The 26,627-nt window shown below is 38.1% G+C and overlaps 1 protein-coding gene across 1 annotated transcript in view; it reads right to left on the reverse strand.

Moving 5' to 3' along the window:
• Nucleotides 1–26,627, reverse strand: part of LOC118320938 (CUB and sushi domain-containing protein 1-like) — a 263,711-nt gene that overhangs the window by 27,659 nt on the left and 209,425 nt on the right. The window contains exons 46-59 of the mRNA XM_035652065.1: nucleotides 25,784–25,929; nucleotides 23,447–23,527; nucleotides 20,512–20,625; nucleotides 18,623–18,739; nucleotides 18,207–18,278; nucleotides 16,895–17,041; nucleotides 13,402–13,590; nucleotides 13,126–13,311; nucleotides 12,405–12,602; nucleotides 10,919–11,092; nucleotides 6,442–6,615; nucleotides 5,955–6,128; nucleotides 4,034–4,222; nucleotides 2,135–2,311 (exon numbers count right to left, since the gene is read on the reverse strand). Of these exons, the coding sequence (XP_035507958.1) occupies nucleotides 2,135–2,311; nucleotides 4,034–4,222; nucleotides 5,955–6,128; nucleotides 6,442–6,615; nucleotides 10,919–11,092; nucleotides 12,405–12,602; nucleotides 13,126–13,311; nucleotides 13,402–13,590; nucleotides 16,895–17,041; nucleotides 18,207–18,278; nucleotides 18,623–18,739; nucleotides 20,512–20,625; nucleotides 23,447–23,527; nucleotides 25,784–25,929 (2,138 nt within the window). The remainder of the gene's footprint in view (nucleotides 1–2,134; nucleotides 2,312–4,033; nucleotides 4,223–5,954; nucleotides 6,129–6,441; nucleotides 6,616–10,918; nucleotides 11,093–12,404; nucleotides 12,603–13,125; nucleotides 13,312–13,401; nucleotides 13,591–16,894; nucleotides 17,042–18,206; nucleotides 18,279–18,622; nucleotides 18,740–20,511; nucleotides 20,626–23,446; nucleotides 23,528–25,783; nucleotides 25,930–26,627) is intronic.

The following is a 26,627-nucleotide window of genomic DNA, read 5'->3' on the forward strand; positions in this document are numbered from 1 at the left end:
CCCCCCCACCCCACAGTCCTGCTGAGACAGACAGTAAACATAGAAAAACATGCAGACTACATGCACAGAAAATCCAAATATATTTGATACAGTTAATGTAAAACAACAGCTGCATTTAACTGATGTCCATTAGTCTCCTAATAGGTTTTAGTGATTTTATGTAACTCAGTGGTAAAACACAGGGTTGGGAGGTTGTCTCTCACTGGGAGCAAAATGCTAAAAATATATGCGTGCATTCACAAGCCAACCACATCAACTAAAAAGCATTTGTGATGTTAGTCATCTCATAACCTCTGTTGCAGAAACTGCACAAATAGTCTTTCATATACAGTGATACACACATACAGTGCACATCCAGACACGCAAACTTTGCAGAACTTTCCTTTGCATTTCGGCTATACCAAATTGTTCTAGCATTAAAAGCACTGAGCGTGTCACAATTTTAGGAGCTTAAATTCCATTGGTAGGGATTTGTGAGTTTAACAGGGTACAGCTCCAAACGCAGCGTCTTGCATCTCAATGAGGTCTTCAGCTGCAGGATGGATTCTGCCCTGCTGAGCGTTTTGTTCTGAGGCCAGCAGAGTAAGCTTACTGCATTTCAGCTGTTGAGACAGTTGATGCTGAGTTTGGAAATGATCAGTTGTAGTTTTGTGGGATCTGCGTAAGCCCACTGTAGAGCAGCACTTAGAACCTGAGTAGTAAACTAAGACTCCTCCACCTCCTTTCTCCTGCCTGTTTCTTCGACATGCAGCTTAAGCCAGGTTACATACAGTTCAAATGATGCTCAGTCTATACCATTAACACATAATGTCCATTTTCCTGTATTTGCTCTGATAATAATAATGACACATACTAATTTCTCAATATCACTTTTACACACGATTGTCAAATGGTGACCTATTTCATACACTGCACCAGCTAGCAGCATTCAAATTACTGGACTTTAAAATAATTAATAAATAAAATAAATTCAAAACAATGTTGAAAAATGTTGAAATGCTTTCTCTCTCTATGTCCTATTTTTGTGGAACAAAGAGGATGACATGTGCAAAGAAGTGCGGCATGACCGTTGTCAGTTGAATTAATAGCATAACATACCAGAAGAAACATTATAATTACATTTATAATGTTTCTTTTGGTATGTTATGCAATTAATGTCTAGAATTGTGGAATGTTTAGTCCTGTGACAGACACATGCTCGTGTTGCTAGATGTAAACCTTTACAAATTGTGATACCGTTATGAAAAATAACCTTCAACTGTACTATGTAGTGGCATAATCTACCACTGTCATTATCTCAACACATTGAAATCTATATTAGACTGTGAAACAGGGACAGGGACCCTGACTGTCAATCATATTTACCTGTCAGTTCTAGTTAGTACCTGTTATTGTCATATAGGCTTCAGGTGACGTTATGCAGTATGTTATGCTGCAGCAATAACACATCTTCATACTGACTTGCCTGTGTGATATGGTTCTCTTTTTGTACACCAGATGGGATGATACTATTTTTTGACAGCTTGAACCAGTTTAACTCTTGCTCACTACCTAAACAGGTTTCATTCACTCAAGTCACAGAGATTTTATTTTCAGTAGTGAGCAGTGTTTGTTGTTTTTTGTAGTTTTTGAACTTCTGTGCTTTGATCTATGTATAGTATCTATGTATGGCATCATCTACTGGTACGCTTACTCTTTGGCAAATGTTTTTATGGCTGGAGATATACATACAGTGTATGATTTAGTGGCATCTAGTGGTGAAGCTGCAGATTGCAACTAACTGAACACCGATGATCTCTATTTGACAAGCTGGGAATGAGAACGGGCTGTGAAGTGTGTAGGAGGCCATATCTACAGCCAGTGTTTCATTGCATATTATATTCCACTGGACCTTTAATCAAATAAGCATTTTATTTTAATTTCATGATAGACATTTTTGCTGTTGGCAGGTATAGAGATTGTTGGTTTCAGTGGGTGTGTTTGCTGGATTATTGTTCTAGATTTAGAGACAGCCAACATGCCTTCCATTTTTAACCGCCTATGTGAAAAGCATGACAGTGTAAATGGCTAAATATCTACACTCTGCAATTCTACCAGCTGGAAACCACTGCTCTATTGACCAGTGTGCTTTTACCAGTGCAGTATGGTGGCGCTCCACTCCACGTGCCATCCTCCTGACAGTGTCGAGTAGCGTTGCCCACCAGCACCCCTCCAGGCAGACAGGAATACTGCAGCACTGAACCATACGTCCAACTGTGACTTCCAGATACTACTGCATTAGGGGGTACACCGGGGTCACCACAGGAAATAGCTATGGAGACAGTGACAGATTGAAAGAGAAAGGATGTTAGTGCATGATTGTGTCCAACTATAGATTCCAGATACTTCTGCATTAGATGGTGAAGCTGGGTCATTGAGAGAGACAGCTAGAGGGAAAGGGTGACAGCGAGGTGTGTGTGGGGGGGTAACGCAAGTAACTGTTGTTTTTGTTTGTGTGTTTGTGACAAAGTACACACACAGGAAATAGAGAACAAAATAAGGATCTGTGAACTTTTTTTACTTTAACTGTCCAAAGTACACAGACAGTAGATACATATTAATTAGGTGTAGTAGAAAAAACAAAACAAAAAGTTCTATTTTATATCTTTTTTTATCTGTGTTTGAAAAAGTTGTCTTTTAAATAATAAATTATCAGACTCTTATTTTAATCTATTAAATCTTAAACTTGAATATTACACAGTAGGTTTCCTTTGCTTACCCCATTTCATTGCTTGTTTGGGGGCATTTTTGTCTTTATTGGATGTAAAGAGACACAGTAAATGTAGTGAGAGAGGGCTTTTGTAGGGAGAGAGAGCTTTTTTTTTCAGTCTTACAATATAACTTGTACTTCTTTACTTACACTGTATGTCAGTATATACAGTCATGCCAGTAAAGCGTATTTTTATTGAGTTTAATTGAATTGCCCGAGAGAGAGAGAGAACCAATAACTGATCTCAAATTAAATGCCCTTTAGCTAGAAAACGTTGAAAGAGTCTCTCTCCCTCTCCTCTGTGTAGAAAACCAGTAGAAATCGTTCCACAGTCTCAAAGCAACGGACATCAGTGAAAAAATCTTCTAGTTTTTTCTTCAATTTCGGAAAAATCGACATCTTACAGAGCACAGGTTTCTGGAGAACAGAGATATGAAACTGCTCTCGATTTTCTATTTCTGCCAAATGACTGGTCCTCCGATATCTCCCCTTACCCCCAAATTATATTACTCCATCCTCTCCTTGCCCCTCAGTCATCACCCTCTCCCCCCAATTTTCCGATAAGACCTTGTTTCTCGAATGTAATGCTCGATGCACACACACCAGCCTCTCACCAGTGTCTGCCCCTCTATCCTTCTCTGTCTGATTCCTCATCTCTACTTCTCTGTTACTGTGTCCTTGTCCTGTTTGCCTCTCTGTGTTCTCTCGCTATCTCTGAATCAGCCTCCTTCTTTCTATCGCTCTCTAGTTTAATCTCTGTGTTTCTATCAGCCATGGTAGCTCTCTGACAAGAACACCTATTGCCCTAAGAGACACATGCTCACCTTTTTCTTTCTGTACACTCAAATACACACACACACACAAACATGCTCAAACCTTTAAGCCTCTTTCTTTCATACTCTCGCCCTGCTTTTATGATTACTTCCCTCCCATTTTCTACCTTGAACCCTCTCTTATTCTCTCACTTTCTCATTCGCTACTCATCTTTCTCCCAGTGGCACTTCAAGCCATTTCACTCCTCAAATGGCTTTTTCTGACAAATACAAAGGAAGATAAATAGAAATCCACATGACTATTACAACTTGTGTTCAGCATGACAAACTTTTGTACATATTTTTTTTCAAAATGTAACCGGTTCACAATAGGACAAACATTTTCACTATGAATGGTAATCTATTGCTTGTTCTGTCTCTGCTTCTGTTTCATTTGTTTCCTAAACTTGTATTGACATTGTTTTACTCAATTCAAATAATTCTTAAACACTCTGTATTTGTCCATCCGTACCTAGGCAGTGAGGGATTGGTCGGTCCCATCGTCCATCAGGCTGGCATGTTAGGAGCGCAGAGCCTAGGAGGTAGAAGCCTCGTTTGCAGTGGATTGCCACAGTTACACCATAGCTGAAGACTTCTGGGTAACGCAGGCCGGACTGCCGCACACCGTTCTCCACGAGGCCAGGGTCTGAACAGTTCACCACTGCAGAACAGAGCAGAAGATGCTGTTAGGACCTATTTAAATTGTTTTTAAAGACAGGAATCTTTCTTCACTTTCTTTAAGCCCAAATGGATATAAATGGAATCTATTATATAGTAGTAATTTGGATGACCATAGGAACTTAAATAACATTAGCTGTGTCTGAAATCACTGAGTCATTCACTACTTGCTATTTAATAGATACTCAACAGTTTACTTTGAAGTGAGCAGTAAAGTGGGATTTTGGACACTCACTAATCGTTATTATTTTGTGACATCCTTGACAGGTTTTGCATCTGTAAATGAGTTGCACAGTTGCATTATGGGACTCTTAACAGAAAGTGAATATGAGCCGCTATGGCTCACAACGTTGTGAAGGTAAGCTGTCTGTTAAGGTACAAAAACACTATGTGCAGTGCATTAAAATACCATGACATGGATGCAACTTTTTTGGGCACCAAATAGTGCATACCATATTGCAGAATCTGGGGGAGGCAGCGATTTTGTAGACAGCTATGGTCAGTCAAAAATCAAATCAAATCAAAATCAACTGAATCTTAACATGGTGCAGCTGATACAGAACAACCTCCAGGAATAATGACGTGGTTAAGTACATTTTGGGTACTAAACCCTGAATCACAGTGTTACAAATTCTGAGTCTCTGTCCTGGTCTTCTCTAAACTGCTCTTGTGTAACACCCTGCTCTGTTTTCTAGAGTTCTCTACTCTCTCCCCTGGTCCCCACTACTCTGCTCTGCTCTTTGGGTGGATGCCAGTATAATAAGAGTGGAGTTTTATTTTCCACATGTCACAGGGGAGACTGACATCCACTCACAAGTCCATGGGGGACATGAATATGTGTGTGTGTGTGTGTGTGTGTCTGGCACCCTATGGGAACAAAGAAAGTTTCAGACTCATAATTGACAGCTGCTGCTGGGAGGTAGAGAGAGGGAGAGAGAGAGAAGACCAAAAAAGCAAGAGAGATAGAGAAAGCAAGCAAGTGAGGATGAATCCCTTCAATGGAAAACCCATGTGAGCAACTATGTTGTATTGATCTGCTCTCATGACTGTGCAAGATGCCTGTGTGTTTGTGAGTGTTTTAGTATATCATAACTGTTAACACTACCGGAGGTCTGGGGAGGCTTGTAGTGTAACAAGCACGCATGGTTAGCAGAGGAGAAGAACGTGTCTCTGGACATGTACCCAGCTGTGTGTGCATGTCTATTTAGAGAGAGGCACACACACACCATATTCATTGTGGCTGAATACAGCTCAATGTTAAGTGTGTGTTTACGCTACAATTATTTAGTTCTCAATTTTACAGTCTGCTGGCAGCAGATTCGGCCAAAAATGTTCCAGTTGACATACTGTAGCTAGAAGCAAATCGGGCCAACAAATACTGAATACATGCTGACCATCTAAAATGCATGGTTTTAAAGGAAAATCCAGTTTTCTTTCGTACAGCTTGGGTCTTATTTTTGTTATTGTGACATTTCGCAATTCAATTTTGTTATGATGACATTTTACTCGCCAAGTCCCAGGATCTGAGGAGGTGTACGACTACAACTGTTTACTGTTTTATTCTTAACACATACCGGAGGTAAAACAGGGGAAAAACCCAGATCACCTTGCTCCTATGAACTCCTATAATCTTAAGAGTTGATTCAACTAAAGCATTTACAGGGATGTACAAAGGTATAAGTCTGTAACTCTTTGTAAATACACATGTTTGTGACCTTTGCAAACAGGTAAGGGGCTGCTCCACTGTCCGTTGAGCCGGCACTGAGCACGAGCATTTCCACTGAGGATGTAACCTCTGTTACAGGTGAAGTTGACAACATCATTGAGGTTGAACTCGCTGCCATTGGTCCGCCCGTTGGCTGGGTTGCCGGGGTGACCACAGGTGATAGCTGAGGGAGTAGAGAGAAGTATGATGAGAAACTGGAGGTGTGGAAAAGTATTATGTGCAGCATTGTGGTACTTCCCACTTGCTTTGTGATATTTTTTTTAGATTATTATACTTTTTTTGCTGGATCACATAGATGCTGAAGAGATAATCATTAAAAGAACAAGTTAAACCCCAGAAACCCTAAAATGCATTTTAAGATTCTTGAGTGAAATGCATTTGCTTTATATAGGAACATCTTTTTAGCTATTCACATTAAATTGAAGAGCAATAAAGTATCATACAATGCATATTAACTACAATAGTTTTGTACTTACGGACACAGACAGGTGTTGTTCCAGACCACCGATGGTCTTGCTGACAGATTCTAACAGATGTGCCTATTAGGCGATATCCTAACATGCACTGGTATACCACTGTGTCACGGTAACTAGAGCCATCGCCACTAATGTGGCCATTGACAATAGGATCTGGAGAGTCACAGTGGCCAGCTAAAAGAGACAAAATGATAGAGATTAATGCAGTATAACGAAAAACAACTTAAACTAACTTTCCTTATCATGGGCTTTAAAGTCATTAGTGTTATTTCAATGTCCCCGTAGTTAAGACCATAAAACAATGACTCTGGCATATTGTCCCAACGGTTAGACTGTGAAACAACCAGAGGTGGAAGTAACAAATTACAGCTACTCACGTTTCAAAGTAATTTATTAATACAATCTGAATCTGGGGTAAACAGCAGGAACAAGATAGTGATGATAATATTACTTTCATCTTAACATAAAAAGTTTGACATTTGAGAAACAGCATCCACTTTGATTATGTCTGAGCATCAAGAATCACTGATGTGAACACAGAGTCCGTCTCCTCCCGTCCAGCAGTTCTGTCCGTCCATCGAGGATCCAGGAAGTTGATGGAGCAGATTTCTTGTTGTTTGGCCAGTACCATTTCATCCAGACCGGCATTAGCCAGGAACAGCCTTAAGTCCAAGCTGGACCAGTATGGCTCCTATCCCGGCTCTCTTTCCTCTCCTTCTGAGGTGACAGCACCCGCCGTGGTGGGCTGGTCAGGCCGATCTGGCTGGGTGGATTGTCTCAAAGTCTGCGGCTGTTTAATCCAAACCCAACACTTCCTTTTCCTGACTCAATCCAGACCATTCAATTGCATGAAGCACCTCAACGCACTGCGTGCTTCCTTTCGCGGCCATGTTACTGGCCACTAGTTGGGTTGTTAAGACAGTACGTGGCATAAAGCAGAACTCTACGGCTGGCTCGCAATCTGCTGTGACCGGCGTCTGTTCTATTCTGTCCGCAGCAGGCAAGAAAGCCTAGTGTGGACAACATGCATGGGTTTAGAGGGGTGACCACACTGACCAGAACAGCGCAAGAGTTTGTAATTTGGAGACTGAAGGATTGGCGAAACAGTAACCAAATGGAGACCGATTGTTTGTTTGCAGTGCATTGGGAGGAGTTTATATTAACTACAAGTGTTCTACGCATGTACACAAATGTTTAGTGTGCTTTTAACTGAAAGAAATCCAACTTTATCTGTATATTTATACAAGATCCATTCATACCTTTTTAATTTATCTGAGAAATGTTCTTTGTAAAAGTAGATCCTACATGGCTCTCCCATTTTGATTAATTTCAAAGTAACTTAATATCCTGAGATGTTTTTTGAGAAGAATACTTAAATATAACACCAGTAGTAGTAGCTCCAGTAATGTCACAGTACTTTTACTTGAGGACAGTTTTTCAGTGCTTTTCTTTTTCCTCTATTGCAAAGGATGTACAGGAGCTGTTTTAATACTTCTCAATGTCGGGGAGTGACATCATTAATGCCTCTCCAAATCAATGTCAACTAGACTGCAGTCCTAACCATGCAGCAATTACAGATACACTAAAGGTCTGGTAAAATCAGCACATTTAAACGATTTGCCTGCATTCTCTAAGTGGCCTTGGAGTACCAAGTCCTTTCATGATTTCTTAAAAGTTGAGCACATAGATTGCAGAACACATCTTAAGAGCTTAGGTGTGGAGAATCATTGAATTGTATTCAATACCATTTCAGCTATTAAAAGACTAATCACCCAAGTTTAACAGTCAATTCTTGCTTCACTTTTCTGTGCCTCATGAGCTCAAGGGACTGAAGCCCAGTATGTTTTGATTTATTTGGCATTTAATATAGTTTTTATCAAATAATCTAAAACCCTTTCTGTGTATATATGTGATGATAAATGCTGCAAAACAGGCATCTAGGACACTGATTATTTTGCAAAACTCATTGGAGACCACTTTTCCAAACACCATCTACTCAAAATCTTTACCCAAGCTGTCTAATTTCATAAAGTCACTATGACACACCAGATGCAAAAGTTTTTTATTGTGAATACCAAAAGTGTTAACAGCAGTAAACATGTCTTAAGGGTTCTTCTGAAGCAAATTGGGATTTATTGTGCCATCAATAATTGTGTCCTCTGAATGACAGAGAAATGTGTGAGACGTTACACACTAAAATAGCCCAAATTATAGCCTTTCCAAATTGTAAGAAACACATGTTGTAGCATTATGTTTGGGGGGTAGCAGATTTCTTTGTATTTTTTAAATGGGTTTAAAAGGATAGAAAATAATAAAACACCTTATGAGACAGGACTTTATGTTGCTTAATTACTATCACACTAGGTTGGTCACATTAGGTTGAATGAAAATCTGTAGATTTTATCACCTGTAATAACATTCTGATGTGCAATTTTTCAATCCCTAACCTGGTAGTGTCTGTGTTGACAAATGTGGTACAGCTAATGGGCATTTAACCCAGATGCAGTTGTAGCAGTGTTTAAATTGTGATTTAGTGACTTCTGCTTTTCTTACATCAACTCAGATGTATATTTTGACAACATTTGATAGCATTAGAATCTCAGAATAATAATGAGAAGGTGGACACACCTTGATTTATATATTCATCCCATAAAATGTGCATCCTGCATGAGGCTACTTATTCAGGCATGTAACTCCGAGGCTGAATCAATGGAGTAGAGTGTGCATGTAAAATCAAGATTAATCATTTCTGGTCAGTGCTCACTGAAGATCTAAATCAAGTCCTTAATGTATTAAGTAATAAAATGTCTCAGTAGTAGATCATTTGAGTTACTGAGGCATGTGTACAGTTTATCTTACTTACTGGTAGTCTCATTTCCACAGACCTAGACACCTGTAGCAACCCCATGTATTAATAAAGCATAGGTATAAAATGTTCACACATTTCCATTCAAAATTAAGTTTTTACAAAAAGTCCTTGACACAAGCCCCACACACAGCTTAGCCCTCGATTCACCAGTTGTGCAAGATATAGTAATCCCATTTAGCCTGGGAACCATACAAATCTGCAAGCTCGTGTTATATTTGCTCTGGCAGATACGTTTCCCCCAGTCCTGGATCCGGATGGGCCAACCATTTATCTAACATGGGGCGTGTTTTGTACGATGACTGTACAGGGGAGTGCAAATTTCTGGCTGCTGAGGCATTTTTGTAGACAACCAAGAAGGATCCCACTGATAAACTGTTTCTGTTGTCAGTATTAAACATACTGATAGTATATTTTCTAAAAGAACATACAACATCGAACAACCTTACTGCCACAAGTCGGAATCCAACACTGGCTGCTGCAGTAAGGACTCAGCCTACATAGGGCAGATGCTCTACCAGGTGAGCAACCATATGCCCTAAGGTTGTAATGTAACTTAACAAATCCCTGACTTACTACCTACTATCTATGTAGGGATGTGGGTCAGATTTTCATTGAAAATGTGGATGTGGGATTTATGCAGGTTCCCGAGTGCCTTCTCTCTTTGCTCAATACAGAGTCAACAGTGTGCAACAGCCAACATTAGCTTATAATTGGAGTTCACTAACATCTACAAACAACTGGCAACCCACCACAAAGTCCAAACAAAGCAGAGCTTATGGCTGTGAGGCTCAGGAGGTAGAGTGGGTTGTCCACTAATCAGAAGGCTGGCGGTTCGATCCCCGGTTCGTCCTGCTGCATGTCGAAGTGTCCATGAGCAAGATATGTGTATCTGTGCATCAGTGTATGAATGTGAATGAATGAGTCACTTTCTCTTTGTGATGGCCTCTGTCATCACTGTATGATGGGTGAATAAAGCACTTCGAGTAGTCGAAAGACGCTATACAAGTACAGGCCATTTAACATAACTGCAAAATAGTGTCAAGTTTAGCCAACAATAAATAATGAAAGTGTACAAAGCAAGAGTGGTGCAACACAGGGGCAACCAACTAACTGTAAGACAAGCTGGGTTTGGCTGGCTTGCTGTGACTTGACTGCAGGTTGTGGGTCTGGCCTCGGTTGCTTTATGGTGTTGTTATTTATAAACGACAGTAAGCTAGTTAGTAGCATGGATGCTTGCTCGCTCACACGTACGGACTGTGTACACAGCATGAGCAACAGGACGCTGACTGCAGTTCACTGGTTCACAATGGCAGCTGGTGTTGCCATTAACAACGGTTTTCTGAAAGTTACATATAGAACTTATTTGGCATTACACTTAATTACACATGTGTTGTAATATGTGTACTGGATGCTATATTATAAGCCTTTTATTTTACTCTATGACAATGTATTACGTTTAATTCCCAATAAATGTTCCCTTTCTTTTGGTTTCAATGATTCATTCAACCTGCTGAATGTATTTCAGATTGTTCATTTTTATCCCAAAGTGGCCTTGGACAGACGACAACAATGTGCAGTGTACATCCTATCACATTTAATGGGCCTTACCTAGACACCTGGTCTCGGCACCACTCCACAGCCCGTTAGCGCTGCACTCTCTGACATGTGACCCCACCAGCGTGTAACCATGGTTACACATAAAGATTGCAGTTGCTCCGAATGTGGTCAACGTCCCCAGTTTGGTCCCAAAGGGTGGAGAAGGAAGCTCACCACAGGAGATGACTAAATAATAGAATAAACATGATAAGATTATTTTATTACAGAATGAAACTGGAAACAAGATATCACATAACACTATAAGGCAACAGCTGCTTTTTGCAACCATTTTTTCTGTGTTTTCAAAAATCTGGATATGTACTGGGTTATATTGCCAAGTCTTCGTAGGCTGTCATCCTGAATTTAAACACTGTCAATTCAATTTTCCAATACAATACCTGGCTGAATTAAATTTAGGTCAGAAAATTTAAGATTTTTTTCCCTTAATATCCTTAGAGACAATGTTTGCAAACCCCTGGCCAACGTGAAGAATAGACACTTCTGTAACATTGCCAAATCTCTCAGAGCTGCTGCAGTGTTACGTAGGTCAACTCATATACTTGATCATGAAAAAAATGAAGCAATAAATTGAAAATGAAGCAAAATAAAGTTTGAAAACCACTGGTCTAATGTAAGATAGACGTCAATTTTTTAGATTCTTTTAAACTTATTTATTGGCATGTCATATATAATGCAAGGCTAAGACATTCTGTAGCCTACTGGAAAGTTTTCAAAGTCACAATGCTCTCTTACAACTTCCCTTGATGAAATAAGCAGCAAAGGCACATTTCACAGTAACACTACTATTGCCCACATATACCCCACATTAATAAAGCACAGGTTGCATTTAGCTTGAAAAAGTTAACACAGTCTCAAGGCAATGTGCAGTGGTTAAGATACCCCTGGTAACTCAAAAAATATAAAAAAAAATATAGAAGTGGTAAGAATAATGGATATACGATTACACATAAACACACACAGAAAGTAGCTGCCTCTCAAGCTGCCATTTTCCTACAATTAAACTGACTAGACCTGTGACAGAGAGTATTATACATGGTCATGCTTCCACTCAAACAAAATGAAAAGCACTTGCTTGTTTGGCACAATAGAAGCTAACTCTATCATCTGTTGATTTCGGTAACTAACATTATATAAAAAGTTACAAATGATTTGTGCAGTGTAGAATGCAAAGGAGTGTGACGCATTTCATGTTTGTGAATACATGCTGGTATGTGTATCAACTGGGTTTAAAAGGAACCTCTCATAATAAAATCCTAGCTATGGCTCTAAGTATGGGTAGACTCATAAATAAGGTTATGTCACCCTGAGTTCCAAGGGAGGTGACTAAGCACACAAAACATAATATCATAGCAGAATTTTATTATCTTGTTCAGAGGGGAAGGGGTCAGATGAGTTTGAGCAAAATAAATCTGACAGTAGCAGTTGTGATTTATTTTGGGATAGTCATGATGGTGTTCATGTTTGTTTCAATACTTACTCTTGCATGTAGCTGGGTCATCTGATCCCTCCCAGGTCCCATTGGCAAGGCAGCGAAGAGTACGATGCCCCACACCTAAATAGTACCCTGTTGAGCATTCCAGCATCACCATAGAGCCAAACTCTCCCAGCCTTCCAGACAGCAGGCGATAGGTCATATGATCTGACAAGGTGCCCTCAATGCTGGGGCAGTGGATCGCTGGAAAATAAAATGTAATCAAATTAAGATAAAATATTCAGTTAAGGTTTTACTGCCATATGGTTTCATATTGCATACATGCCAACACTTAGATGATTTTAGAAGATCTATAATCTTATATATAATGTCATCAGCAATTGAAACTTTTACTCTATGGAAGTGGACAACAATGTAAAAAATACTATTTCATCCTATAAGAATACAATCCAGAATTTATTTGGTGAATTCTGGTGAGTGATAAAAAATAAAATGTTTTTTACATTTTAAATAAATAAACTTAAACTAATGGATACCAACTCTCAACATTGCCACTAAATTAAATTGACGGTTAGCTCAGTCGGTAGAGCTGGCGACCCATATACGCAGCGGCCCGGGTTTGAGTCCGACCTGTGGCCCTTTGCTGCATGTCGTCCCCTCTCTCTCTGCCCCCCTTTCCTGTCTCTCTCCAGCTAGCTCTATCAAATAAAGGCATAAAAAGGCCCAAAAAAAAAGAAAAAAAAAAGAAAATCATAGTAAAACTTACGTAGACATCTGGGGGCTGAGGCAACATTACTCCAACTTCCATCCTCCAAACACACAGCTGTCATTGGAACACCTGGGTCAAGGTGGTAACCATGGTTACAATGATAGGTGACCTGGCTACCAACAGTGTACTGGTTAGCATGGAAGCTGCCGTTGCCCGGCGAATGAGGGATTCCACATGAGATGGCTGCCGCAAGGAGAAAAATGTTCAAAACAAATGCTCAAACTTTTTTCTTTATCACTTAGATGATGAGAAATGTGTTTATTTCATTTTTACCTTGACAAAAAGGTGGTGGTGCATCCCACTGGAAAAGCCCATTGGGGTGGAGCCTGCAGGTGGCATTGCTTGAGCCTACCAAGCGGTAACCGCGGTTACAATAGAACTGAAGTCTGCTACCTGGACGGAGTTTGGTTTGGTTGACAACGCCCCCATTCAGTGGAGGATCATTAATGCTACAGTAGGCAGCTGGAGAGACAGAGAACACAGAGGAAGAAAAATTAAATGTGTTCTCACTTCATAGGAAACTCAATTACCAGTCTAATCTAAATTATTTTCAATGCTGAACATAATTAGCAGGAGAGACAATTGAAGGTTAGCTCCGATGGGTTTTTTTGTGAAAAATAATGAGTCTGGAAACATTAAAGCACTAACGCTCCCATTATCACACATTTTGGATAAAAGACATATTAACTAGCATCTATGTCCCCTTTAGCATTACAGTTAGCAACAGTGTCAGTGAGTTTATTCTCGATAGAACAATTCGCAATACTGTGAACAAGTTACAAACACCAACAGAATACTGGTAGCAAATAAACAACTTATTCTGAAACCTTTCCAAGTAATGCAACGTTTTTGTCTTCCTGGACTGGAGTGTAAAAGCATAACTGCTAGAGCATGGAGAACAATCTAAACATCCAGCAGAACACGCTGCAATAGGCCACTTGGCTCTCCCTTCTCTGGCGGATGTGGTCATTGCTCCACCTGTTCTTGGCTCTTCTCCCTTTTGGCTTCACATTGGAGGAATGACTTTCCCACTTCAGTCAGGACAACAGATTCATTATGTAATTTTCAGTTTCATTTATATTTTTTTAAAGAAGTATCTTACTGCATGTCTTTCTCTCACACATATATGGCTACTCCTTTGCTCACTCTACCTCCTCTAAAATCAATCTGTTCTATACACACCACTAATTTTATATGTTATAGCAGTTCTCTCTAACACCATTTTTCTGTGGTGGCAGAAATATTCAGTCAGGGAATGGAGGCCCAGTCTTCTATTTCTTGATACTGAATGTTTATAATTTTAATAAAGGGACATGAATTCCTCTTGGATAAGATTTTATCCTAGGGCCTCCACGTCTGAGGATCAGTTGTTGTTTAATACTGAATTGCACTGGCAATTTTATTGAGACTGTCTGGGTAGAAATTACTTCCATTTCAATCTGCAAATTTAAATTAGAATTCCAGCATAAAAAAGGAATTCTCAAATTATCTTTGAAAAATGGGCACTTCACACCTATATTTAACTGGGTTGTAATAGTAAGAAAGACAGATGCAAGGCTTTATTTATCCCAGTGGGAAACTGTTGAAGAAAGAAGTGTTGTAGAGAAATTTTATAAAAAATATATTGTGAATACTCTAATTGTGCACATGCAGACAGGATCATCAGGTGTGTGCTGAAGCTGTCTTTTCCCTGTGATGTGAAATCTTGTGCAATGTGACGCAGCAACAAAAAAATTGGCAATCTTCTCGCCGATGGTCTGATGTAGTTATGTAGGTCATATAAAAGCATCAGTATTAAATTGAGCTGCATCTGCTTCTGCTAGGCTAACCAACACTGGCTGGCCCCACTGGATTGTTGAGGAAGTTTAATCTGAAGCCTATGGCCTGCTCAGCAGTCCAGCTGCCATCCCGTTTTACTCTATCTATCTGTCTTTCAAATAGCTACTAGTTATATCTGAAACTACTCCACACCATTCTCTGACCTACAGTAATGCACCGTACTTGAATCCTACCCTCCCCCAAGCAGCTTATGACAGCCATAAAGCTGCACTGTATCTGTTTAGGGCAAACTACAGTAGCTGGTCCCACTGGCATGATAGGCAGTTTCATCCAAATGCCTTGGCTAGCTCCAACTACTATCACTGTATATCTAGTCTTACAAATAACCAAGTAATGTCCATGGCCATGGTATAATCTACTATGTAACTAGATTATTTAGGTGTCAAATAAAAGCCAATAATTATACAATATCTCCCTAAGATACTGACAAACGTGTTTATTTTGGCTTTGGTTCCATTTGAAATAGCGTCCGCTGACTAGAACAACCTTAAATGTTTATGTGAAAAATATAATAGCTTTGTTCTTACATATGCTGTAAAAATATGCTGAGATAAATGTTATTGATGCCACTACAATTGCTGATACCTACTTAAAACTTACTGACTCCCATACTTATTTACAGCGTGACCAAAGTGCCTCCTACGCACATTGAACCATGCATACAGTAGAGAAACAGAGACAGAAAGAGAGGAGTGGAATTTCAAAGTGAATCACCATGAAGCAATGAACACAAGCGACGAGCCTATCGTTGCTTAAAGAAAGGCAGTGGCTTTATAAAGATAATACTATTAAGAAAAATGCCATTTCATAGGTAAAGCAACCGTGGACAATGTAAAGATTCACAAGCCCCAGCTGTAGGAAAAACAGACATACACTCACAGACATCCACACATACCCCCTAACCTTAACCTTATTTGTTACCTCAAATCAAGTCTTAAACCTCAAACAGCCCTTCAAAGAAGAAGTCCATGTTATAAGCAATTGATAAACAAACAGTACACATACAATATATACTGCTCTATATGTATGAAGTGATTCAATAGAAAGCACACCTGAGCATTAAAGGTTTATGGTAATTGTATAGTAACTGAAAAATCTCTACTATAAATTCCTGTTCCCTGTATAGCTGCCTTTGTCGGGGCAATACAACACTATGGGGAAAAGGCAATACTATTACTTTAGGCCATTGTGCTGATATAACCCACAAACTAAAATATTTTACAAATTTTTTTCAGTATAGAGAGCCAGGAGACGGAGCTTGTGACTCACTCCTCTCAAGCCCAAACTGGATCAGTGTCACTGTATATTGTATTTTCTATGACTAAGATTGGTGGTCATCTACAACAAATTCTTCACAAGTTAAAACCCATGATTAAGAAAAAACCTCACAACCCAAATCGAGCAAAGATAATAGTCAGAACACCATGTTGTTGGCACTACCTCCAGAGATAATACTCTCAATCTGAAACAAATTGTCAAATTAACAAATTGGACTTCTCTTTCGCTCTTAATTAGCGTGATGCATTAAAAAGAACGTTTCCAATTAGAAGTGTTCTCTAAATGATCATGGCTTAGGTACATCCTTGATGCATTAATTCATTTTCATGATAATAAAAATGTTGGGACTGGTTATTCATGCTAGTAGAAACAAATCACTTCAGCCAACGCTAGCAGGGTGGGTAAAATGTCATGTACTGTGTGTTAAGGCATAATACAAGCCTTGTTTGCCACCAGCTTTCTTCCCTGAAATGCAAGTAATGCATCATTATATTTAATTTAAACCAAAAAAACATTTAAAACAAGGATTAGACTGACCTGTAGATACAAGATAACAGATAAAAGACTAATATTATCATTTTAACCATAATGGTTATAAACAGATTAACGAACAAAAAGAATGATAGGAAATTAAAGATATTGTATGTACCCGAGTATCGTATCTTGAATCCTCTTTTGTTGGTTGCATGGTCAGTGGACCATCGTAGATAGAGCTGGTTCGTCTTGGATGTGAAGTTCAGCTGAGATGAGTGGTTTCCACTTAGAGCAACAAGCAAAGGACTCTGTCCTGAGGATCCTAGAGAAATAAATGAATGAGACTTAAGAACTGCTGTGTGCACAGTATACTGTATATTTTTATGTTCTCATATAAACACATGCATATACAATATGTAATTCTGTTTAGTGGAATGTGTGTTTGTTGAGGCGAAAAGGCAGGTTATACTGGGGATAAAATTAGACACAAATTACTTCTTTCATATGCGTGTATCAGTGGATTCACACATTCCAATAATTTTACAATCTCCAGGATGAATTATAACCTAACCTGAGATGGAGATGAACAATATGCTGCAGTCAGAATGTATTTTATTGTTTCTGAGACATGCAGCACACGAGGGTGACAGCATCATTAAGTTGCTAAGTACCCCCACATAACTTGTTGTACATGTATTCTGAGTGAAGTATATTGTTTATAGACCACAAACCACCACCTGTGCTAATGTCTGTTGTTTGAACCAAGCAGTGTTGCAGCCCTACAGAAGATTGGTTTTGTTTAGATAATACACAACTTGCATATATGAACCTTAAAAAGATTTTACAAATAGAAAAGTACCATTTCTTTCAAACTTTTCTTTAAATACTCTACTTAAATATTTACTAAACCAACTGAAGCGTTGGCTCCTACTGTCCACAGTCTGTTAAGGACCAGGCAAAATAAATACAAATAGACAGAGATAAGTGGGATCCACATATTAGTAGTAGTATATAAACTCATCCCTGATGGTGGATCCCAAATCACATATTTCAAAAGTTGGTAAGATCTCACTTGTGTTTTGTTGGCTTGTAATGATGTTTGCTGTTTCACAAACTAAGCTGTGGCCACTGTGAACACCATAATGATTTTAAGCAGTTATATTCTGATCCTGGCAAGGATTCTAACATTGTAAATTGTCACTTGGCAAATGTAGTTTTTAGTTTTATAAAGTTATACAGAGTTAATATTAAGTTAATATACAATATCAATGAAATAACTAAATAAATAAGAAAAAAGTTAAATTCCACACACACACACACAATCTGATCTGCACACTTGACCTACTTGGAACTCCTGGGGGAGCAATACCACAACCATATCACAAGTTGCATGTGAGTATGTGTGCGTATATGCATGTGAGTATATGCGTATATTTGTGTGTCTTGGTGTAAGTATAGCAAAATTAGAGAGGAAAAGCTTTACATACCATCAAAAATCTCCAGTTCATCAAACTGTTTCTCACTGTGGAACATCTCTACATAGATATTGATGGTGTAACCTTGGAAACAAGACAAAATCATTTACAACCACATAAAAAATCTGCAATATGCAATATAAAGTGCAATGCATACCACACCAACACACACACACACACACACACAAATGCAGGGATATATTTTATTTAATGCATATTTATGCTCAAAGAGCAGATGCACATACATATATGCACACACAGCCTTGCAACATCGCTTTGACACATTCTGCATTTTGCATATAGCAGCACTTCCATACACTGTTGTAGACAGTAGACAGTCTCTTATATAAATGTACACACACAGTTATTTCAATCCCTCACACATAACCCTATTCATACTGGTTGCACCACCTTAACACACACTGTACCTGAAACCATATGTAGCAGCCAGGAGCATGTCTGGCTGTTTGGGTAGTTGCTAGGGAACCCGGGGCTTAGTATCACCCCTGATGACGAAGAACGCTCCTCATTGGCTGGGCACTGGGCTGGGGAGTTAATAGACAAAAGCCAGTCAGATAAAGACAACAGTGAAAACTAGTTTTCTATTGCACATTTTTAACTTATAGGACATCTCTTTTCCAATCTGCATCCTTTCCATGCATCCCTCTGTTGTTGTTCATCTGCCTCTACTTTCATTATCTATCCTATTTTTAACACATGCAAAAAAAGCCCCCACCGGTGGAAAATGTTTTATACAAAATACACTTGTTTAGATTAGCAATTACTTAATCTAAATGTGCAGGGGTCTTTTGTGGGTTCAAACAGAATGTGTGGAAAATTGTGCCTATGTATTCGCCTTGAGCACATGACGAGACAGTGGAAGCCTCTCCCAATGTTTCTGTTTGATGACTGGTAGGTAACAGAATTTCACACAAAAGGAGCTGAACTCTAAGTTGTGTGGTGGAGCACTTTGGTTTCATGTCCTCTTGTAAGAGTTTTTTCCTGCTTTATAAAAGAAAAGACACTCTGCTCATCGCACATGATGGCAAAGGCAAACACTTAGCTGAAGCAGGAAAAAAAAAAAGAATTTTTTCTAAAGAGATATTCAAATCAGATGTCTCATAGAAATAACAGGAGCTGCTACCAGCAATTCCTAATGTTGATGTTTTAATACTGCTAACTGAAAAAATAAAGTGCCTCCTTCCTGAGGTTTCTTTAGTTTTAAAGCCAACATTCAACTGCCTGCCACAATGAACTGCTGCTCTACTGAATAAAATATTCAACAACTTATGAACCATTTGAGAAAATAACAAAGTGGAACATGTTTTCAGTTTTTATCTAACATTCTCAGCTTCAACAAACAGATAAAAAACTGCCAATAAGGTAAAATCATTCTCAATGCTATTTAATTTGTCATAAAACAAAAGGCTTTCAAAACACATAAACTTTGATTCACCTTGGCACAACATTTTATAGTTTTTTGATGTTTGAAATAGTTTAAGATGTTTTTTGGTCTATTGACTTTCCTCAATCTGCATAATAGACCTTTCTCACAGCCAACATTTTGGCTTGTCACTGCAGAAAAAACACAATCGTAATTGATAACATTAAAAAACGACTGCATTCCATTTAGGTGCACTAGTTCCAGGATCCTGGTATTGTGTATGCTGACTCACTGTAATGGCTTACTCAGACACTTAATGTCAACAAAATTGGGGGCTTGGAAAGACTTGGGTCTTTACCAGGCAGAGAGGATCTAACAAAAAGATGCCACAAGTTGCATTATTGAAAGTGTAGGAATCCAGGGATTTTAAAGTCTGAGTCAAATTAAATGTCAGGATATCTCAGGATATCATATCCTCTGTTATATTGATTCTGATGTTTTTTAAAATCTGTTTCTTGTGAGTTCCCTAAAGTTATGCACATGCAATGGTAAGTCACTGGGGTACTATTTTCATGAAAGGTGTTTTGACAGTTAGAAACAACAGCGCTCTCCAGTTAATATTTTACCTATAATGTTGACACAAACAAACATTTCTGTTCTACAAACAAATAAGATACAAGAACACACATGAAATGAAAAAATTAAAGAAGCTATAAATGTCTGCATCAGAAAAATGCTCCAACTTATGTAGGATTCTTACAGTATAACTTTGATAAGCTCAGTTGTGAGGACAAATTTATTCAGATTTATTTACAACCTAAATTTATTGTAGATTCAAACCATTTTGATAGAGTATCACCATCTGGTTTTCACATACACATACAGTATACAGTATGCTGTATGGTTCAGGAGTCAGACCTATTGTTGCCTTACCTTGACATGTTGGGGGTGGTGCTTCAAAAAGCAAGTGAGAATTGAGTTTACACATAAGCTCTGCCTTTCCGACCAGTGTGTATCCAGGTAAACAGCGGTACTTCACAATATCACCTAAGAGGGGGAAAAAATTACATACATTTAACTCCTGCAGAGTTGATGAGTTTTGATAATTGTACAAATAAAATTCCTAGATGTCTATGTTAATACTCAAATACATAGGATTTTTTTGTACTAATAAGACTTGATGATTTTGGACATATATAGCGTAAAACCATATTTGCTTGAACCAGAGTACACTGTTGCATGGGACAAAGACTGTGGATTTTGGCCCCATCTGTTATATTTGATTTATGATAGGAGGGGTTCGCTTTACAGCTAGTATTGACAGGGGGATCAATTACAGCAACCAATAAATCTCAGTGCAATCTAAGTCTTGTATGAAGAAAGTCTTGAAAAAGTCTTGACTAGTTTTTAAGATGTTTATTTTGTAACTATAGAGCTTCAAAAGAGTCAACATGTCGGTTTTATTGCTCCATTTTGAGAGCCAAAGTTTAACAGGCTTGCCATCTTAAAACGGGTGGAGATCTACCACCTGTCAGGGTAGCGTAATGCATGCTTCAAATTTTGCCCAGGAGGCATACCATGGCATACAGCTCTCAGTATGGTGCACAGAGTTTAAAATTGTTGAACAGAGAAAACAAGAACATTCAACCTTTTCTTGAGCTTGTTCAAAGATTGTATAGTTGGCTATTAGACCAACCAACAACAAAGCTGGTTATGTCTCTGAGGTACTCTTTTCTGCCAGGTTTTGTGAATGTAAAATTCACAGTACATGTACTCTAATGTTCTGGGGGCTTCTATGTATGATTATCGCTTTGGTCTTTACTCTGTCACAGAGAATGGTTTCACTCTTTGAACAGCTGCAGGCCTGGTGCTGCTGTGGGGTAGTGCAAGTGGCAATAATTGGACGTCATCTTTGTAAATCAAAACTCTGGAGAACCGCTATCGCTCTCACGGTGGTATTCATCTGTGTCCTGTTTGGAACATTATATCTAATGACAAATTGTTTAATATCAATATGAAGGCTAATGAAGTTTTTTATGACCCTGGAATTTGACTAATGCATGGTAAATGTTTCTTTAAAGGGTCAAAAAATAAATAAAAAACCCAAATCAACAAATCATTCAAAAATCTTCTCTGAATTTATAAAACATTTTCTATAAACAATTGATTATATACTTTGCCAGAAGCTACTAGGCTCTGCATACCACTGGCAGGGTAAATTGATCTTGCTGGGGTTTTATGAAATATTGTTTTTTTTTTTAAATTACAGCTCCTGATCTAAAAGGTCACCAAACCTAAGAGTAAGATGCTTTGAGCAAATCACATAACAAGAGAGCTGAGGGAGAATGGAGAACTTGACAAGCGATTATTTCTCTGAAAATGGATGTTTTTCAAAAGCTTGGGAGAACATATTTGGTGTTACATTTCAACACAGTACATTTGCTAGAAACAGGCTGGTCTACGGTAATGTTTAGCCTAGCTTAACATAATTTTGAGAATACGAATAGAAAACAAGATTTTGTTGTTAAATAAGTTAGAGTGCTATTTATAGACCACAAATAGCATTTCAGCAGCCTGGTACTAATAATGCAGTTGCTTCACACACTTAATAAAAGGAAGTATTTAACTATATTGGAGACTAGCTTGCCAGCTAAAAAGATTTACTGTAAATGCCATTAAGAAAATTTTAGAGATGTTGGAAGGCTTTCTCCATTGATGAAGCCAGCTGTTTGCTCCTGTTTATGCAAAGCTACACAAAACACATCCCAAACCTACCTCTGCACTGGTTGCAAAGAGACGCAACTGACATAGAATTTCCAAGAATTTTGCAATCCTTAAAGGACAAGTGTGAAGGATTTAGTGGTATCTAGTGGTCAAGTTGCAGATTGCACAAACTTAATACCACTGGTCTTCCAAGAATATAGCAGAAAACATGAAAGGCCCTGTTTAGAGCCAGTTTGGTTTGTCCATTCTGGGCTACTGTAGAAACATGGCGGTTCAACATGGTGGACAAAAGATAAAAAATGTCTCATTCTAAGATAACAAAAAACACAACAATTCTTATTTTGAGGTAATTATACATGAAAACATATGTATGAGTATTATATTCCATTTCTGCCAATATGTTGTTGTTACAAACTTTTTACAGCCTTGTAGAATTGTCAGTATTTCACAAATGTAAGAAAAAAAGAGAAACAAAAGAAAAATGTTGCCAGAGTGTTTATCAGCCATTTTTGGTTTCCACAGCTGATAGAATGGATGCTATATTATCATTACAATCAAGTGATAGTAGTTCTCTGTATGTTACTTGAGTGATTGTACAAAAAAAGAAAAAACAAACAAACAAGAATGATGAATAATTTTGTTTTGTGAATCTATCTCTCTCTTGTTTCTTTCTGTGTGTCACAGACCCAGAATCACATGCACACACAGTGGTACACTAAGCTCATCTCAGCTAATAAAGCAAAATAAAATGAACAGTGACAGATTAAATCTAGCCTGCTGTATTTAGACAAATGTCGCCCAACAGTTGAGTAATTTACAATCAGCTGTAAAATTACCTCCCAAAAGCCTTGATCAGGTAGTTTGTTAGTCCTGTCAGGTAAGAGTCATTTTGATCTTAAGATGTACCAAACTTCATAAAGTTGAAAATGCTTCATCATTTTGAAAAATGTACAAAACAATGTCACTGAAATTGCTAAATTAGCTAAATTTATTATGCAGACTCAGCTGTCTTGGTAAGTAAAACTGTTGTGACGGTTATTTTATTGTGGTGAATGGTTATTATTATTTTGGAAATACTTTCAGTTTCATTATTGTCAACCAATGTTTTTCTGTATCAAAGGGTATTATTAATCAGGTTTATTACCTATCTGGAAATCTTCATCTTCATAGATCACCTCTGCATTGTCCACAGCAGGGGGAGGAGAGCATTTCTTCAGACGGTAGGCTGAAGAGAGGTGCACAAAATTTAATAACACACCTTCGATTTCAGCTGAAAAAAATACAATGAAGTGGAAAGCATCAACATATGTTCCTCATTATAATAAGACAGGGGGATTTGTGGGAGTGAGATTGTTGTAAGAAAAAATACATGAGTATCTTTTATAACCTTTTGAAAGTTAAATCAATGCACATGAACTAAAGAAATGGTAACCAGAAAACAAAGATGTTGCTTCACTGTTCTTCATTCTAGCTTTGCATGCGTTAAAAACAAGCAATGTACTGTTGTGCAGAGGCAAAAGACCTTAACTTAAATTTTGGTAGAAAATTTGTTGTTGTCATTTTTGGAACATTCAATATCTGCTTTATCATGTGAACAAACATGTCGATTCAATTTTGTTGTTTTTTGGAGAAAATAGTGGGTTGTCAAAAACTCCCAGAAAGTCTGCCTTGGTTTTGCTGCACCATGAACACTCAAATTGAGTTAAGGTACTCTGTTAAGGTACTCTGCCTTTAGCTTGGTACTGCAGAGTTAAGGTAGTCTTGAAGCTCCGGTGTTGGTGACAAACAAAACCAAACTGCTAGCCTAATTGTGCTATGATCACTAGATTTCATGTATGTTATGATGTTATGATTATTATAATACACTGATTTTATATAGTGATCACTGAAACGAGTGAGGGATCAAATGGAAGTGAATTATTTTTGCTTTAGCAGGACCCCATATTATTATGAAATTTTACCTTATTATTTTTTGTATATAAATAACACAAAAAACACAAGTATTGCCACATTTGCAATATTCTGCACAGAATTCATTGAGCTGGACAACACAAACATGTTAGAGTCATTTTTCTTTGTTCTACTCTGGCGAGTTAAGGTCTTTTGCCTTTGTAGGGCAGTGTAGTTGCCTCCTTGAAAAGAGCATCCATGTGGAAAATGAGACAGTTGATGCAATTTGTTCTTTAAGGAGCCGTCATGCTTGTATCATGGAGTTATAGGGGATATGACTTTGACAAGAGGTTACTTTGTGCCTCAGAATGTCCCGGCTGCTACAATCTGGAAAGGGCTGTTTACAACTGTTCACCAAACCTGAACTAGGGATTTCAATGTTGTGTGTTGTCTAGAGGGTGACCTTGTGCTTATTGTAAACTGACATGCTATTATTATTATCTAGAATGAACATTATAAATCTAGAATGTGCCTGGTCTGTGGGGAGCATGATTCACCTGCACGCATGCTAGTCTGACAGCTGAAAAATGTAGAAGACAGGAGAGTATGTATTTCCCTGGAAGTAAAACAAATAGAGAATAAAATAATAATAATAGTTTTAGTATAAACCGAAGAGAAAATGAGGAGAAAAAAATTCACATATGGTGCTTTCGGGGTGGCCTTGTGGGTGCAAAGACACACTACATGATTCAATTCAAAAGCAAACAACAGTGTCAAACTTTGTAAGAACTTCAGAATAACTTAAGGAACTGAATTCACACTCTTTTTTTTCTCTACCTGCATGAAGGAGAAATGTGGAGTTTGGACAATCTTTCCTCTTGCTTCTACTACTACTAATAAATAATTATACACTGGTTTGTTCCATAAACAAAACATTTTGACAGTAGATGGAGTCAGGTAGCATTTAAATAATATTTATACATTTTTAATTAAAAACACAGTTGCAGATAGTTTCTATGTGTCACTCAAAAATTGTTGTTTGAGGTTAGAGAAAACAACGCACGCTGTGAGCAACATGGTGCAGAGTTGTCAGTGGGGCTGTATCAAGGAAACTTCAGAGCCCAAGTAACAAAAGCTACACCTCAGAGCGCACACACTACCAGTGATTCCTCAGAAAATGTTTCAGAAAGACCATGAGATGGACCTATTCAGAGACATGAACTTGTTTATTCTTAAAAATATTGAACAGTAGCAGAGTAATGGAGAAGGCAATGGAAACGAGTGAAAGAAAAAAGGACACCCTCTAGCATCTTTCCTCAGAACTTTTTTTTTTTTACTGTAGAATAGCCTTTCATCTCTAATAACTATTCACTGGTTATGGAACTGACAATAGAAGTGGATAAAAGGGGGATGAAAGGCACTATATACGCTCATACTAAGACTACATCAATTCCTAAATCAAAATGTAGTTTTCTTTGTTATTTTGGTTCATATGTGTGTTATTTTATCTACTTTTACTTGCTGTACATGCTGTACATTGGAGGATACTTTTACTGTAGGTAAATGCGTCCATGAGAGTGTGTATCTGTACCATGGTAATTGAGAATGAAGAAGCCTCCAGTTGAAAAGTCAGAGTGAAAGCGGATCAGGACCTTCTGGCTGGTACTGTAGGCCGACTCTAATGCTGTATTGCCACTGAAGACTCCCAGCTGAGGACTAGACGTATCTGGGCCATCCCTAAATAAAGAGAGGGAGACACACAAAAAAGACAACTGATGACACTGAAACTGGAAGCAGGATACATACAAACTATTGCAGCAGAAGGACGGAGAGAAAGAGAGAGAGAGAGAGAGAGAGAGAGAGAGAGAGAAACCCTGAGTCGTAGGCAAAGCCCTTACAAGAACAAGTTTCAAAATTCACATCGTCATATTTTCAATATGTGCAGGAAAATATGGGGATGACTAAAGTACAATAATAATAATTAGAATAGGTGTACAAAATAAAGATTACAAATAGAATATAAAGAATAAAACTTAAAAAATATAAAGATAAAAAAGTATTATTTGATCGGTTCGATTCCCAGCTCTTCCCGCTGCACGTCAAAGTATCCTTAAGCAAGATACTGTACCCCAAATTGCTCCCAATGCTGTGCATCAGTGTGTGAATGTATATGAATGAGTTAGCCTTGACATTACTGTGTGAATGTGTGTAAATAGGTGAATGTGGAATGTAGTGTAAAAGCACTTTGAGTGATGGGAAGAACTAGAAGGAACTAGAAGGGCCCTAGACAAGTACAGTCCATTAACATGTAACATTATAGATAGCCCATGGGAATATACACATGATTTTAAATTACTTTCTGACTCACCTATAGATAACTTGTGGGTAAATATATATATATATATATATATATATATATATATAATCATCTTACT

This window comes from Morone saxatilis, unplaced genomic scaffold (assembly GCF_004916995.1).
Source record: "Morone saxatilis isolate NCDOM2014 unplaced genomic scaffold, NCSU_SB_2.0 Contig11, whole genome shotgun sequence".
In the NCBI taxonomy this organism is placed as follows: Eukaryota; Metazoa; Chordata; class Actinopteri; family Moronidae; genus Morone; species Morone saxatilis.